General features: G+C 35.3%; 1 protein-coding gene across 4 annotated transcripts in view; it reads right to left on the bottom strand.

The window, feature by feature from the left end:
* Window positions 1-16,180, bottom strand: part of LOC150108062 (ankyrin repeat domain-containing protein 13C) — a 312,652-nt gene that overhangs the window by 74,286 nt on the left and 222,186 nt on the right. For all 4 annotated transcript variants that reach the window (XM_090415561.1, XM_090415563.1, XM_090415562.1 and 1 more), the window contains one exon: window positions 5,682-5,831. In XM_090415561.1, the coding sequence (XP_090271687.1) occupies window positions 5,682-5,831 (150 nt within the window). The remainder of the gene's footprint in view (window positions 1-5,681; window positions 5,832-16,180) is intronic.

Below are 16,180 nucleotides of genomic sequence, written 5' to 3'. Positions count from 1 at the left end.
TGTCTTGTATTAGTCACAAGCCTGTTTATTACTTTTCTCCTTAAATACTCAACCTTTTCCCATGCACTAATACCTGCAGTTTCATATGCTATGGCATAAGAAACTGTTCCAAATTTCCTAAACATAATTACTAGCTTTTTATTCCACATAAGCCCTTCTTAATTGAAAATTCAATTGAAAACCTGGTTATGGACTAATTTTTCTGATATCACTAGATCCAACACACTCAAACTTCTGGTCCTTTCAACCATTACTGTTTGAGGTAAATGCCTCTCAGTAGCTGCATAAATTCCATTTCTTTCCCTTCCCTCATTTCAATCTATATTCCTATGGCTAAAGTCCTTTATAATGATTACTCACCCCAATAGTCATTTATCTGCTTATAACTCCTTCACCCCCCCCCCCCAGTCCATAACAACGAAATATAATATTTTGACTACGTAAAAAAAGGCTTAGGTGTTGTTCATTATTTATAATAATGCTTAACAGTATAAACAACACCAAGAGGAAAAAATTACATTCATTAAACTCACTAATATTTTTGCTAGTTTTCTACCCAGCATCATCAGAGCACAACGATAACTGTGACAGGCACACAGCACTAAACTAAGTAATTGTAGAAACAATTTAAATTGTTATTATTATGATTACGGCTATTTTGCCTGCTTCAGTTTAGGAGTGCCCCTGTTTAAATGTCATTGGCTATTTACTCATGGATTATTAGGGTATTGTAGATGTAAATTTGCCAAAAAGTATGTGTAGCATAAGGAAGAGAAATTTACACGTACCTTTTTCTGGGTGTTGCGGCTTATCTTCTTTCTGCGATGTATGTCCGAAAGCTACCGAGTGATTAGAAAAATGCGGGTTTTTCTAATTTAATTCTCCGAAATTACCTACCCCCCCCCCCACCCCACACACACACTCAGTAGCTTTCGGACATCGTAGAAAGAAGATAAGCCGCAACACCCAGAAAAAGGTATGTGTAAATTTCTCTTCCTTATGCTACACATACTTTTTGGTAAATTTACATCTACAATGCCCTAATAATCAATGAGTAAATAGCCATTTAAATTTAAACAGGGGCACTCCTAAACTGAAGCAGGCAAAATAGCCGTAATTATAATAGTTTAAGAGGAGTAACATGGGAGTTTTCCCAGAAATAATATACATAATTTAAATTGTGACTTACAACTAATGTCTTGATATGGCACCCTTTATGGGTCGGATAACAAAGCTAATTTTAGAGAAGTCCGACTATTAGATAAGCCCAGATCTTTGGTAAATAATGCAACCATACTTTTTGGGGTTTGGAAGGTGCTCCATAGCTGATGCTGATAACCTCTCAGACCTGTAACAACTTCTATGTAATATAGATATTTTTCTCCACCTGATCATATGTGAAGTATCCAGAGCATGGTCTGCCAATCCTGACTAGCCATACAGATGATCTCAGATGTAATTTTCTGATGGATGGAGATGCTTGTAATATTTTATCTATTTTATATGGAATATAGCCATTGGCTAAAAAGGTGTTGCAAAGGTCCCTGAGCTCAGTTTCAAGGGCTGTGTTGTTTGAACAAATAGTCCTGGCTCAGTGAGTGAGGATGCTATATTGTTGGGAAGGGGGTTAGCTTCCCTCCAAACATCTTAAAGTCACCCCTACATAACCCACATACTCATTTGCAATCTTGGGTTTTCCTAACTCATATCCTCATTCATTCCAGTCAAAATTATTAACTCTTTCATTTTACCTCTTTGCAATCGAACGTCATCACTAGCATCTTCAGTCTTCTTCATACTATGGAAGCACAACTTTGTCACATACTTATCACACATGTACCTTAATCAAGGAACCACCATACAAGTCTTCTTACCCTCCTACTTCAGAATAACTTTTCTTATACATTATCACTCTGAAACAGAAAAGGTTTGTGTGTAAATAGTTGTGTCTATATAATTTATATACTATAGATCAGTGGTGTTCAACCTTTTTTACTATGCGAGCTACATTTCTATAAAAAGTTATTCGGTGATCTACTCTCTTATAAGTTATTCGGCGATCTACTCTCTTATATAGATCACGTTCCTCCAAACTGATATCTGTTTTTCTTTTCTTGCTAGCTGTAAAAGAATCGGACTTGCTTCCTTTGAACGACATTATTATTTTTTATGTGATAAAATTTTTATTAAGAACATAACATTAAACAATCGCAAGGTTTGTAGACTATAAAAATCGTGTATAAATGGACACCGCGCAAAACACATCAGTGCTTGTTCACAGCATGTGCGACACTGGCGAATGCGGACACTGCCGTAAAGATTGACTAGTGGTGAGGCGTGAAGCGGGACGGGAATACATACACATAAGAAACTGCGTAACTCCAGATTCGCGTAAGTTGGGGTATGACTGTGTATGTGTATATATATATATATGAATCAGGGGCGAATATTCTGGGTGTGCTACATGTGCAGTGCTCACTCATCCATGAAATATCAGTATCATCGATATTATATTTTTGCATGTATTCCCGTTAAAGACTCTCCTAATTGTTTGCAGACTTTGCATGATTCCTAAAATCATATTATATTGGTGTCACAATATACTAATGCTTATTGTCCTCTTCATGAGGATAATAAAGCATTAGTACTTCATGAAGAGAGCACATTTCGGCGCGTAAACGTTGCGTCACATTTGAGTTAATAGCCCAGGTGTGTGCTTTCGAAATGCATACATCTTTGTGCTCTTCGAAAAGATGTAAAGAGGGCTCAGCAGGTCAAATTCTTAACTTTCTAACATTCTTAAACCGCTGAGAAGGTGGGGCTGGGTGAGCTAAAATTTTTTAGCTCACTCAGCACCTAGCGTCTGTGATTGGTTATTATGTCAACCAATCCAATTGAACATTGTCACTTGTCATGAGGTGAGCACTTTTCGTATCTGATGTATATTACAAACAGTTGTTACGAAAGTTTTCTGGAACTGAATAATAAATTTAGTTTAATCCTTTATCCAAGTGTAAGCAAACAGAGTTTGCGCCTGAAAATATCTTCAGGACTGAGGTAAGGTGGTGCAACACAAGGCAACTCCAAGCTCTCATCACTCATTGTCTTAGTATCTCCCATAATGCAAAGCACATCTCCTTGTGGACATGTATACTGCTATGTATTAAGGGAAGGGCCACTAGCCAGACCAGTTTCTACCTTTATTGAGGTCTCATCAGTGGGAGGCAGACTCAAACATGGAGATACTAAGGCAGAAGCAATAGGAGAGGTCATATTTACCAATACGAGTTGCCAACAGGCAAAGCACAACTTTGCCACATACTCATCACACATGTACCCTAATGAAGGAATCACCATACAAGTCTTCTTACCCTCCTTACCTCTATAATAAGGTGGCAATTCTATAATTACCACCTTATTATAGAATTACTCTGGATTTAGAGAAAGATGGTGGAAGTTTATTTTGCACTTGGTTAGACTATAATAAATTTAGTTTAATCCTTTATCCAAGTATAAGCAAACAAAGTTTGTGCCTGAAAATATCTTCAGGACTGAGGTAAGGTGGTGCAATACCAGGAAACTCTGAGCAAAGGTGGACCAAGCTCTCATCACGTGTAGGAATGGAATACAAGCAAAACGTCTACCGAACGTTTTGCTTGTATTCCATTCCTATTACTGTAACAGACATTGAAGATGTACTATTAATTTTAGTATGAAATATTTGTCCTTCTACTAATTAAAGATATCGCTGTGATTTTTATATGTTTCTTTATTATTTAATTTACTATGCCATAGGCTCCTCTTAAAATAAGAGGTATTCAAAGTTATCCTGCAATTAATTGCATTGGACCAATTAAGATGAGCAGTGATGCGCTATGCACTCAAAACTTTCATACATTGATAAAAATGCAATCATACGGTCATGGGCGTCTGCAGATGGAGGGGAGGAAAACAGGAATCCCCCAGGCTCAAGTAAAAAATTCCACAAATTATAATCGTAAGAGCGATTGAGATATGTAACCTCAAACCCTCAACCGTGGAAAGTTTTGTCTGTCTTAAAATTTTATTGAGTTGGCCTGTTTAGGCCCACAGGTAGCCATAGAATAAGTGTTTTATTGCAGCAATAAAACATGTTCCTGTTTTTGGTTCATCTTTTTCTGATTTGTGAACAGCGAGACTAGTTCGTTTGCCCTCTGTGTCTAGTGAATCACTGAGCGAAGTGTAAATCTTAAATTTATAGTGAAACGAATTTAAACAGAAAAACACCTTTTTAAAAGGTAAGTGTATGTAATTTAATAATATTTTACTTGTTAGTTTTATGATTTTTTTGCTTTTAAACTGAAATAATTTAATTTAGGATTAATTAATTAGCTGATTTTTAATAAAATATGCTGGTCAACTTTTTTATATATGAAATTGTACTAAAAATTGTATTAATTCTGAATACTTCCCCACAAGAATTAAAGATTATTAACATCGATGTAAAATGAAAATACTGTACTGTATTTATAGTTTACATCGATAAATAATTACATCAAAAAATGCTAAAAGAACATTTCTGTGGGCGCACGCCCATGCATATGGTCAAATTGACATGAAGTTTGTAGCACGTGTTGCACAGGACAGCACACCCAACCAAAATGAGCACACGACGGCACTGATATATATATATATATATATATATATATATATATATATATATATAGTATCCAGAATGTACATATAGGGAGTAGTATAGTACAGAAGCACAACGTCATTCTCTTAAGAAGGATATTGACCAGTAGAATACCACAGGATTTGTATTTGGAACATTGTTATTTAACCTGTATATTAATAATTTTGGCAATTGGTCTGGATAGTAAAATGCAATTATTTGCCAGTGATGCAAAGTTAGGAAAGGTGATAATGGACAAATGACAGTGAATGTCAGTTTGATGTTAGCAAGTGCAACATTACGAATTTTGCACTGAGGGAACTGTGCAAACAGAGTATTATGCTAAATGGCAATTTACCACAAGTGGCCAATGAAGCTAGAGACAATCTGGGGAGTTATGGTGGAAAGAGACAGTTGAGGGACCACACTGATTTAAAATTGTTAAGTCATTACATTTGATAACTGCACTGTTGAAGAGAACACTAACCTGTAGAAATAAGGACATTATTCTTCCATGCTCAAGACTCTGATGAGACCACATCTTGAATTACAGATATGATCAAATGGGCTTAAAATGAGAAGACAACTGAAAAGATATTCGGTTTAATAAGATCTAACGGGTCTATCTGGCTTATGGAATGTACATATAGGGAGGAGAGACTCAGAGAACATTGTCTTCAGAGTTTGAGTGTCAGATAGAACAGAGGAAATGTTTTGAAATAAAGATATGGTAGGTATTTACACACACACAGTGATCTGGAAGAGGCCATCCCTTGGTGTATCCTTGACTACTGGGAGAAGAAGCCTGCATGATAATGATAAAAAAAATCTGTACATTAGAAACAATGCAGTACAAATATTAGTCAATTCCTATCATACTACTATTACTGTTTTAATGAGTTCACTTATATAAAATGACTTGCATCTGAGAAGGAATTGTAAGGAAGAAACAATAAATTAACAAATAAAATTACTGTTAAATAACTAACTAATAATAAAAAAAAACCAATTACAATATATATTTTACCATAGCAAGAGTTGCTTTAAATCCTTTTGTTGTTTCTTTACACACCATTATCCGTCCAAGATGCACTGGTTTGGATGGGGAAGCAGTAATATATTCTCCCCATGATATATAGCGAATTGAAGGTGGTGATAAAGATTTCCGTCTCTGTGGCTATGGAAAGAAGAGAAACATTTTAAATTAATGGCGCACAATAATCAAAAATTAAATTTCACCTATACCATAAATTTTATGGCGAAAAGAAGGACGTGATAATCCTGAAAAGGGGTAGATAGTACAAAAGCAACCACAAGGACTTTTCTAAAATTAAAAAATGAGTTTTCCAATTTCAACTGAAAATAAAAAGGAAGGATCTCTTCATTTTTATTTTAAATGCTACAGATTCGTGATAACTCATGAATATCATGGTTGGTTTAGAAATAATTTTATAAATACAGATAGGTATTCAAAAATCCGGCAACCTCCGGACCAGATGGGTGCCGGATTTTTGAAAATGCTGGATTTCGAATGGTTATATATGCTGTATATTTTTAACAGAAAATGACTACCTGTACAGTCCTTTAAAGAAAGAAAATTAAATGAAAAGCTGATGAAATTTTAATGTTCACCAACTAAATATAACAGTTCTACAGAATTTTAGTTCAACTGAATAAAATAGTTCCTCAGAATTTTAATTAATAAAATGTTGATGGTGGTGACAGCACATCTGGTTAACTTGAAGTTAATGGCAGTAGATTATCAAGTGTGGACACCACTGCTGCTTCTTCCTGCTTCCTAGCTATTTTCTTGAATATATCATGCAGTGTCTGCTGCTTCATATATTTGGGTCTTTCTCTAATAAGTTTATCTTGGAGCAAGTAAACAGTCATGATTATTTGTTCACTTACAAAACTTCGTTGCTCTAGTCCAGCCAGCAGTTCAGTTGTCAACGTAATTAACCTGTCAATAGAGAATCTTTCTCTCACATCTTCCTCATTTTCATCACTGCTTTCATCTTCATCACTACCTGTAGAGGCATTTCTCTCCAGACTTATAACTATATCTACAATTTCAGAATCAATGTAATGATGAACTGTAGGCACATTATCATCGACATTCATTCATTCCATTAAAACATCTTCATTTATCCTTGATGAAAGCTCCTTGGCATCAGGATTAGTTACATCTTTAACATAAGCAAGACGTTCCTGTATAAACTGCTTTTCTTTGGGAACCCTAAACCCTGCAATATTATTTTCAGTGTCTTTGTTAGAATGAGAAGTAAACATTAAACTTGGCCATAATTTATGCCATCCATTTTTCAGTGTTGATGTTTTCACAGACTTCCACACATTGGCAACACAGAATGTTGCCAATGCGTGGAATTCTTTTATGTTGAATTCTTTTATGAACTTCTGTACTGGGATGCCTGAATTAAATGAACTCACTAGAAGCCTCATTAACAGGGATCGATACTTACACTTCATAGAACGTATAATACCATTGTCCTGTGGTTGAATTAGTGATGTGCAATTGGGTGGGAGGTAGACAACGAAAACATTATCTTTCACTAGAAGATTGGCTTTTGGATGTGCCAAACAATTGTCTAAAATAAGAAGTATCTTGCAATTAGGGTCTTATCCAACTGAGTTACAGTGAGCCCTAGCCTCAGGAAGAAAACAGTTTTGAAACCAATCCAATGTAATATCAGTGGTAACCCACCCCTTCTTGTTGGCATGGTAATGGACAGGAAACTGTGTCATACTCTTGAAAGCTCTCAGATGTAAATGTTTTCCGATAACGAACCCGCAGCATTAGAGCAGCACATTACCATGACGCGATCCTTCAAAGCTTTAAACCCTGATGGCGATTCTGCATCCTCAGTTATAAGAGTTCTTTTTGGTGTACATCTCCAAAACAAGGCAGTCTTATCAGCATTGTACTTGTTCAGGACTTAAATGTTCATCACTAACTAACTTTGCAAATTCATCCACATATGCACTAGCTGCATCGTCTGCTGAACGTTTTTCCTCACACACACACCACATGAAACTGTAAGCCATGTCACGACTTGAAACGATGCAGCCAACCTTCTGAATATTCACACTTGTGTTGCAATCCCAGCTCTTCATGAAACATTTTGGCTTGTTCCTTTAATAAATCACCAGAAATTTCCATACCCTTCACTTACACGAAAATTAAACCAGGTTATCAGAACTTGGTCAGGTTCCGAACTTTTTCTCTCCATCATTGACCTCCTTACAAACATTTGCTTTTTTGATACAGTCAGAAAAGAACTTCTAACAGTTTTTTTTTTTGTTTTTTAATATCATACACTGTTGAAGAGCCAATGTCGTATGTTTCACACAGACACGCTGCTATCAAGTTTTTTTAGCACTTCCACTCTCTCTGCGATCGACAACGCACGATGTTTATGTTTTAAGCCACCTCTTTTCTTTGCTGAATCCATAATGGGGCTAACAGCAGAAATAAATGATAAAATGAGAAGGAATAAGCAGGTTATCGCAATGCTTATCGACTACAGCACCATCAAAACATAAACAGAAAACAGTGGCACGGCAACGCAGTAAATTTGAAAATGCGCTCCGAAATCCATGCCGGAGATCTAAAGGAGCCGGATTTTTGAATGCCTACCTGTATTAGACCTAAATTTAAACACAGCAGGAATGAAGAAAATTAACTAGTGGTAACAGTAATCTTTGAGTATATTGTGGTTGTACATACACATAAATATGGTATTGGCCAAGTTCTTATATTTGTAGGAAATTTAATCTGAATAATGAAGGCTACATTAAGAAATAAAAGCCACAAAATTTTCTCTTGGCATTGCAGTGTTGCTAATGTTCTTCTAGCTAGACTTTTATCAAGTTTCCTCCTATTTCTGGGAGTGGAGGAAACTAAGGTATAAGCTGTTTATAATTTTAAAGTTACTTCATCATCATCAGACTCCTAATATGTACCATCAGGGGATGTACAGGACATTATGATAGTACAGTAAAAGCTCGTTATAACAAACTAATTCGAGCGAAGGGGTGTCCATTAAATCCAAAAGTCCATTATATAATAAAGTAGATTTTCCGAATGCTCATGTTAAAAAATTGACAAATTAACTAATTTACATGTTTTTACTTATATAGAAACTTTTATGTAATTAAAATTAAGTACCGTATCTATGAAAAGTTTAATTTCACAGAACAGTTTTCTATATGTATTATTGCTTATAACCTACCGTGGTTTTGAGACTCTAAAAAACAAGTCTGCGATCTATATCGAAATAAACAAACAAACATTTTTCTGAAAATAAACTTTAATTATATTTAAATAAACAATGTTCTTAAAAACAATACAAAATTTAAATTTTATAAAAACACAAAATATTTTTCCTATTTATTTGTCTTCGGATGATGATATATGACCTTGCTCCCACTGAAGAGACCTCAAATAAAGGTCGAAACTAGTCTGGATAGTGGCCCTTCCCTTAATGCATAACATTATACATATCCGCAAGGAGATGAGTTTTGCATTATGGAAGATACTGAGATAGGAGTGATGTCAGCTTGCTCCAGGTTTGCAACGAGTTGCCCGGTGTTGTACTACCTTACCCCAGTCCTGAAGTCACTTTCAGGGCAAACTTTGTTTCCTCACACTTAGATAAAGGATTAAACTAAATTTATTATAGTCTAACCAAATGAAAAATAAACTTTCAACATCTTTCTCTAAATCCAGAGTAATTTAATAAAAAGGTGCCACACTGTTTGGCAACTCCTACAGGAAGAGATGACCTTGTTAATGCTTCTGCCTGGTATCTCCACTTGGGCCTGGCTCCCACTGAAGAGATCTCAATTAAACGTCGAAACTAGTCTGGGTAGAGGCCCTTCTCTTAATCCATAACATTATATATATCTCTAATTCTCGTGGAAAGACTTAGGCGTTGGTTATGCATTTTTTACTAAACAATTTAAGGAAATTATGCCAACGAGGATATACATTAAAATAAATTTCAATATACTTCAATATTTTGCCAATGCCATTTTAATGCCAACGTATTTTTTTTTTTTTTTTTTTTTGTCTTTCCATGACTATTTTTTTTCAGTTACTTTTACACATAACATTAGCTTTCTTTCATTTATTTTTCTGTCTTCCAAGAGCACATGTTGATTCATTTGCAAGGAACTTGCAGTGTGATTTCTTTTCAAATAATGTATTTTAAGAAGTTTCTGCTGCTAAATTTGTTCTAAGTTAATTCAAATGAAGATATCATTTAAATTTTTTTTTAAAAAGCTTGTATCTTTTTTTTTTTATATTTTTTAGTTCGACTGAGCTAACTGATGGTGGAACCTACATAATAAACCCATTCATGACACTAAATTGTAATATTCTGTATTTTGCTGTTTTATTTAACAAACCCTTCCATTTATGTGATATCACTGAATAAAAATGAAATGTTTAAAATATGTTCTTAACTTATACCTTTGGTGTTGTAATAAATTTAGTTTAATCCTTTATCCAAGTGTGAGCAAACAAAGTTTGTACCTGAAAGTATCTTCAGGACTAGGGTAAGGTCATACAACACCAGGCAACTCGTTACAAAGGTGGAGCAAGTTAACATCACTCCTATCCCAGTATCTTCCATAATGCAAAACACATCTCCTTGCAGATATTTATAATTTTTATACTAAATAATTTAAGGAAATTACACATCAACTAGGATATACATTAAAATAAATTTTAATATACTTCAATATTTCGGCAAAGTCACATTGCCATTTTCAAGAAACTTAAGAACAAGACATGTGCACGCAGGCACAACAAACAGTAAGTGAGAAAGAAGCAGGAAGCTATTATTTCTCCTAAGTGCCCTTTGGCAGGCAATGTTGGTATTCTTGAATGATATATGCACGTAAACACAAGAAAGATATTTAATTAACCAAATATTTTGGTCTGGAATTAGCAGACCATCCTCAGTGGTATTACAAGAAAAGTTTTAAAAAATACAAGCTAGAATACTAACAATAGATCGTTAAAAATAGAACACGCAGCATGATGTTATATCACTAAGTATGAAATGGAATATTTTGAAGTAGAGATATGATTGAAAAAAAAAAAAAAATTAATGAGTAATCTTGATTAGACTTTCCCAGATTTTTGATATAGATATACAGTCATTATGATTCAGGTTGGGACGATGGAGCAAGGCTGCCACGTTTTTCTTGAACAAATGTTCAAACCTATAACGGGATCTATGTAAGAGGCGAGTCCTGAACCAAAAGATGCTGTGGTCAGTTTCAATCCCATGTTGAGCCAATTCAGACTTTTCAGGTTTGTTGTGAAGAATGGAGGGTTGATGTTCTGGGATTCTTTTTTCAAGAGAACGTCCAGTCTTTCCAAAATAGGAGAGATCACAGTTGCAAGGAATTTGATAAACTCCAGGAAGAGATAATTTTTTATTTTTTTTCAATCATGTCTCTACTTCAAAATATTCCGTTTCATACTTAGTGATATAACATCATGCTGCATGTTCTATTTTTAACAATCTATTGTTAGTAATCTAGCTTGTATTTTTTAAAACTGTTCTTGTAATACCACTGAGGATGGTCTGCTATTTCCAGACTGAAATATTTGGTTAATTAAATATCTTTCTTGTGTTTACGTGCATATATCATTCAGTCTTATGTCACAAGTATCCTTAAAACAGCAAATTGGTATTCTTGGGCGATTGGGCTGAAGGTCTTCTGATGTAGGTTTCCCAAATTTGAGGCAGTCTCATGCAGCCAAATTTGTTGAGGTTTGGATTGTTTCTTAGGGCTGAAGCTGATTCCATGAAAAGCCTTTCATATTTGTATTTACTACTCCGTAGTAAATACAAATATGAAATTATTGTGGCTTTCTTTCACCGTATTCTATGACAGGTATCCAGCACATGGTCAGCAAGACCAGAGTGGCTGTATTGGTGAAACCAGATGTAGTCCTTGTGTTCTGAAATTCTGATATTTGCCGTCCTGCCTGTTTGGTGAAAGTAGGATAGCTGTGCACGTGTCTTGTTCTTATGTTTCTTGAAAATGGCAACGTGGCGTTGCCGAAATATTGAAGTACACCTAAACCTCTTTTTACACGATAGATACGTTGCTAAAAATTATGTGTAAATAGAATTCACGTAAAAAGAACTACTGACGCCATAGAAAAAGTGAAGATTGGTTCCAAACCTGAAATATAAGCAAAATAATGAAAAAAACAAACATTAAATTCGTTAGGATCATAAGATTTTTATTTACATTTCATGGAGAACACACATACATATAAAGAATTTTAATAACTTTAAAAAAACATATTTCAATTGTTTGCTAACGATTCTATAAAAAATTATGTTATTCGCTATCAGTTTCTGCCAATAAACGTGAAAGCTTTCGTTTTCGTGAGACTGTAATATCACTAGAACTACTAGATATGGTATTATCGTCAGACTTTCACCTCAACTTGTGGAATTCTTCTTGTCATGTCTTGAACAAAAGTACCACTGGTTGTTTCAGTAGTTTTAGGCATGAACTCAGTTATTAATCACTGTGTTGATGCTTTAGATAATGCACGATATAATTCTCTGTATGAAGACATTAACAACTTAAGCTCACGTGAAAACTTCCCAGCATGTTCTTCATTTGGATCATGTCGGGCAAAATAATTGGCTAAATTACTAGCAAGTTTAAGACCTCCTTTAATAATATCAGCAGTAAAAATAGGATTATCTTGATCATTATCATTAACTTCTTCGCTTTCAGGAGTCTCAGAAACAATCTCCACTATTTTGTCTTCGCTAAGAGGTTTATCAATTAACAATTCTTCGATATCTGCCGAAGTAAGATCGAATCCTTCTCCGCCAATTTCACATGCCAAACTTATTATATTAGGGAATTCTGCAGTATGATTGAAGGGAACAAAAGCATTCTCTTTAACACATGCAGGCCAAATAGCTTTTCAGCATGCATTCAAAGTTTCTGGTCTCAATTCAGATAACGATAATCGAACCTGATCAATACAATCCATAATTGAAAATTTTTTCCACACATCCATAACTGACAGTGTTTCATCATCATTTAGCTTGTTCAAAACGTACTGAAATGTTCATCTGACATAATATGTTTTAAAAGTCGCAATTAAACCCTGATCTAGAGGTTGTAGCAATGATGTGGTATTGGGCAGCAGAAAAAAAAAATTGCACATTTGGGTGTTCTATGGCAGGATGACTGAGTGCATTATCAAGAATCAAAAGTGCTTTAAATTCGAGACCCTTGTCATTCAAATAGTGTCTAACCTCTGGCACAAAATGTTTGTGGAACCACTCAGTGAAAATATCAATGGTCACCCAAGCTTTTTTGTTGGCCATCCAATGAACTGGCAATTTTTGAAAATCTATGCCTTTCATTGGACGTGGTCTTAATGATTGATTTATGAGCAGTGGTTTTAACATTAGATCTTCTAAAGCATTCGAACAAAATAGGAGTGTTATGCGATCCTTTGCTGCTTTGAACCCACCAACAGTTTTTTGCATTTTTGATACGTAAGTTCTGTTTGGCATTTTTTTCCAGAAAAGGCCGGTTTCATCCATATTCCAAACTTGTTCACGAGTGTAACCTCCATCTTCAATTATTTTAGCAAGTTTTTGTGGAAATGCTTTAGCAGCTGTTTCATCAGCAGAAGCCATTTCACCTTTAATCTTTATATGATGAAGAGCATGTCTTTTAATAAACTTAGCCAGCCAACCATCGCTTGCACAAAATTCATATTTTTTCCTCGATTGAGATGAAGTATCTAGCTGCAGTTTTTTAATCTGTTCATAAAATCTCAATCCTGATTGCTTGATGGAATTTCCGTCAACTGGCATTCTTTTTTCTACATTATCTTCTATCAATAAAGCTTTTTCAGCCTTTTCTAGAACAACATCTCTTGTGTATGATGATAATTTCGCACTCAATTTTGTACCAGAACATACTGCATTTCTAATAGACTCTTCATTTTTCTTTATAGATCTGACAGTTGATTCACGGATGCCAAAATGCTTACCCACAGCCGTCGCACCTTCCCCAGTTTGAAGACGATCTAAAATTTCAATTTTTATATCCAATGAAACGGCTTTCTTTCTTTTTTTTTTTTTTTTTTTGGTTATCGGCAACATCATGTGAGGTGGATTAAAATTTTCGGTTAATGAAATTAAAGTTTGAAAATTACATATAGCTTAACATTTATTATTTCTTGGCAAAATTATTAATTTTATAACGCGATTTTTATTTTGATTTCACTTAAAAAATGCAACAACTGTGTTGTCTACTGAAACACCAAATTCTAACTGCTAAGAACTGCTTTTTTATGTAATTCGGGGAATTCCCAATAAATGAAATTCGTAAGAATTCAGAATTTTCTTAATTGAAACGAATGCAATTCTACAAAATTCTCAGAATTTTCTTGAATTATGGATTTTTTCCTAACTTAGACTTTGGGTTGGTCGTGTAAAAGTGAATAAAAATCGCATAAAAAAAATTATTTTTGATATCCGAATTCGCATAAAAAGAGGTTTAGGTGTATATTAAAATTTATTTTAATGTATATCCTAGTTGACATTGTAATTTCCTTAAATTATTTAGTAAAAAATGCATTACCAACGTCTAAGCCTTTCCACGAGAATTATGATAATCCACGGAGATGATATCGCACGTAAAGCACGCCAATACGGTAAAATGAAGTTAAAGCTATCAAGACAACTGAATCACCTCGCCTTCCTAAAATGCTGCCGGGATAACCAAGTAATTCCTATCTGTGTTCAAGTACCGTTTCTCTTCGCAAAAGGCTCTTCATATTTATAGCCATGCCCGCCAAGCCTTGCTCAGGGAACAAATCGCCACGACTCTCCGTTTCCCGAATGATGCTAACTTAGCTATCCAGGCACTCGAAAATGACCTCTGAAGCACCTTAAGCCATGAAATTTGGTCTATTTTATATGACATCTCATGCACTGCAGCAGAGAAAGAATTTAAAAAAGTACGAGATCGACACATCAAAAAATTTGAAAATTTAAAAAAGAACTCAATCTCAAAACCACAACTTCCTACCGAAACAGTAGTCAACCTTTCGTCATTTAGTGTGAAACCTGAAGCACTCGATGCCCTCGCACGTGACCACAACTTCGCCATTGCGCCCAGAAGAATACCCGCTGAAGATATTATGATACGAATTGAACGCGGGATACGACACCTTCCAAACCGCGTTGCCAACGATATTAGACTGGATGTGGCTTGTGTTCTGACCAAAGCTAAACCACCAAAAGCCAACATGCCCAGTAAGGAAAATAAATCTCTACTAGAATTAAAGAAAAACAAGAAAAAAAAATAATCACCAAAGCGGATAAAGGGAACACCACAGTATTGCTTAACCAAAAGGATAACACAGGTAAGCTGAAAGCTCTATTGTTAGATCGGGCTACTTACCTCCCTATCGAGTACAATCCCACCAACTCACAAATTAGAAAACTCCACAGCTTCCTTAAGAAGATCACTTCTTGGCCTGTGGAAATCACTAACAAATTAAAACCATTTAACTCCATACCCCCCCCAATATTTATGGACTCCCAAAAATACATAAGGAAAATGTGCCATTATGTCCCATAGGGGATGGCATTGATTCCCCCCACATACAAACTAGCTAAACATTTGGCCAAAGCTCTCTCACACTATACTGGCAACACACCTTCACACATAAAATACTCAGCCCACTTCAAAGCCAGCATAGAAAAACTTACACTCAAACACACTGACATAATGGTCAGTTTTGATGTTTCCTCCCTATTCACAAATGTCAAACTCAAAGAATCCTTAGAGCTAATCCAAGCTAAATTTCCTCCCAATAACACAGCCCTGTTTCAGTTCACAATGAACTCGGGCTATTTTGTTTGGCAAGGAAAATTCTACAAACAAATAGAGGGGACAGCCATGAGTTCTCCACTCTCCCCACCCTTGGCAAATTTTTATATGGAGACTTTTGAAGAGAAAGCCTTAAACTCTGCCCCACAAAACAAACAATTTGGTTTTGCTATGTTGATGATGTGTTCGCTATTTGGCCACATGACTCCGATGCACTCCTCTCCTTCCTAACACACTTAAACAACCAATACCCCAGAATCAAATTCATCCTGGAAGAAGAATAAACAACCACCTTCCTTTCTCAGACACACTAGTCACCTGCCAGCCTCATGGAACCTTGGTTTTCTCAGTCTATAGAAAACCCACCCATACAGGCAGATACACTTACCAACAATCTCACCACCCCTCCTCGCAACAATATGGAGTCATTAAGACACTACACAACATGGCTAAACTTATCTGTTCTAATGACAATGCCCTAACCACAGAACTAAACCATATTCTCAATACTTTCTCAGCCAATGGCTATCCCCCCCCCCCAAAAAAAATAAAAATAAAAAATACTGGTTTCAAAAAATATCGAAACCAGTAACCTCC

This window comes from Typopeltis vanoorti, chromosome 3 (genome assembly GCF_054136105.1).
Source record: "Typopeltis vanoorti isolate ZY-2024b chromosome 3, IOZ_Tvanoo_1.0, whole genome shotgun sequence".
NCBI lineage: Eukaryota > Metazoa > Arthropoda > Arachnida > Uropygi > Thelyphonidae > Typopeltis > Typopeltis vanoorti.
Note: the sequence above shows the minus strand (reverse complement) of the source record. Positions and strands in the feature narration are given on the sequence as shown.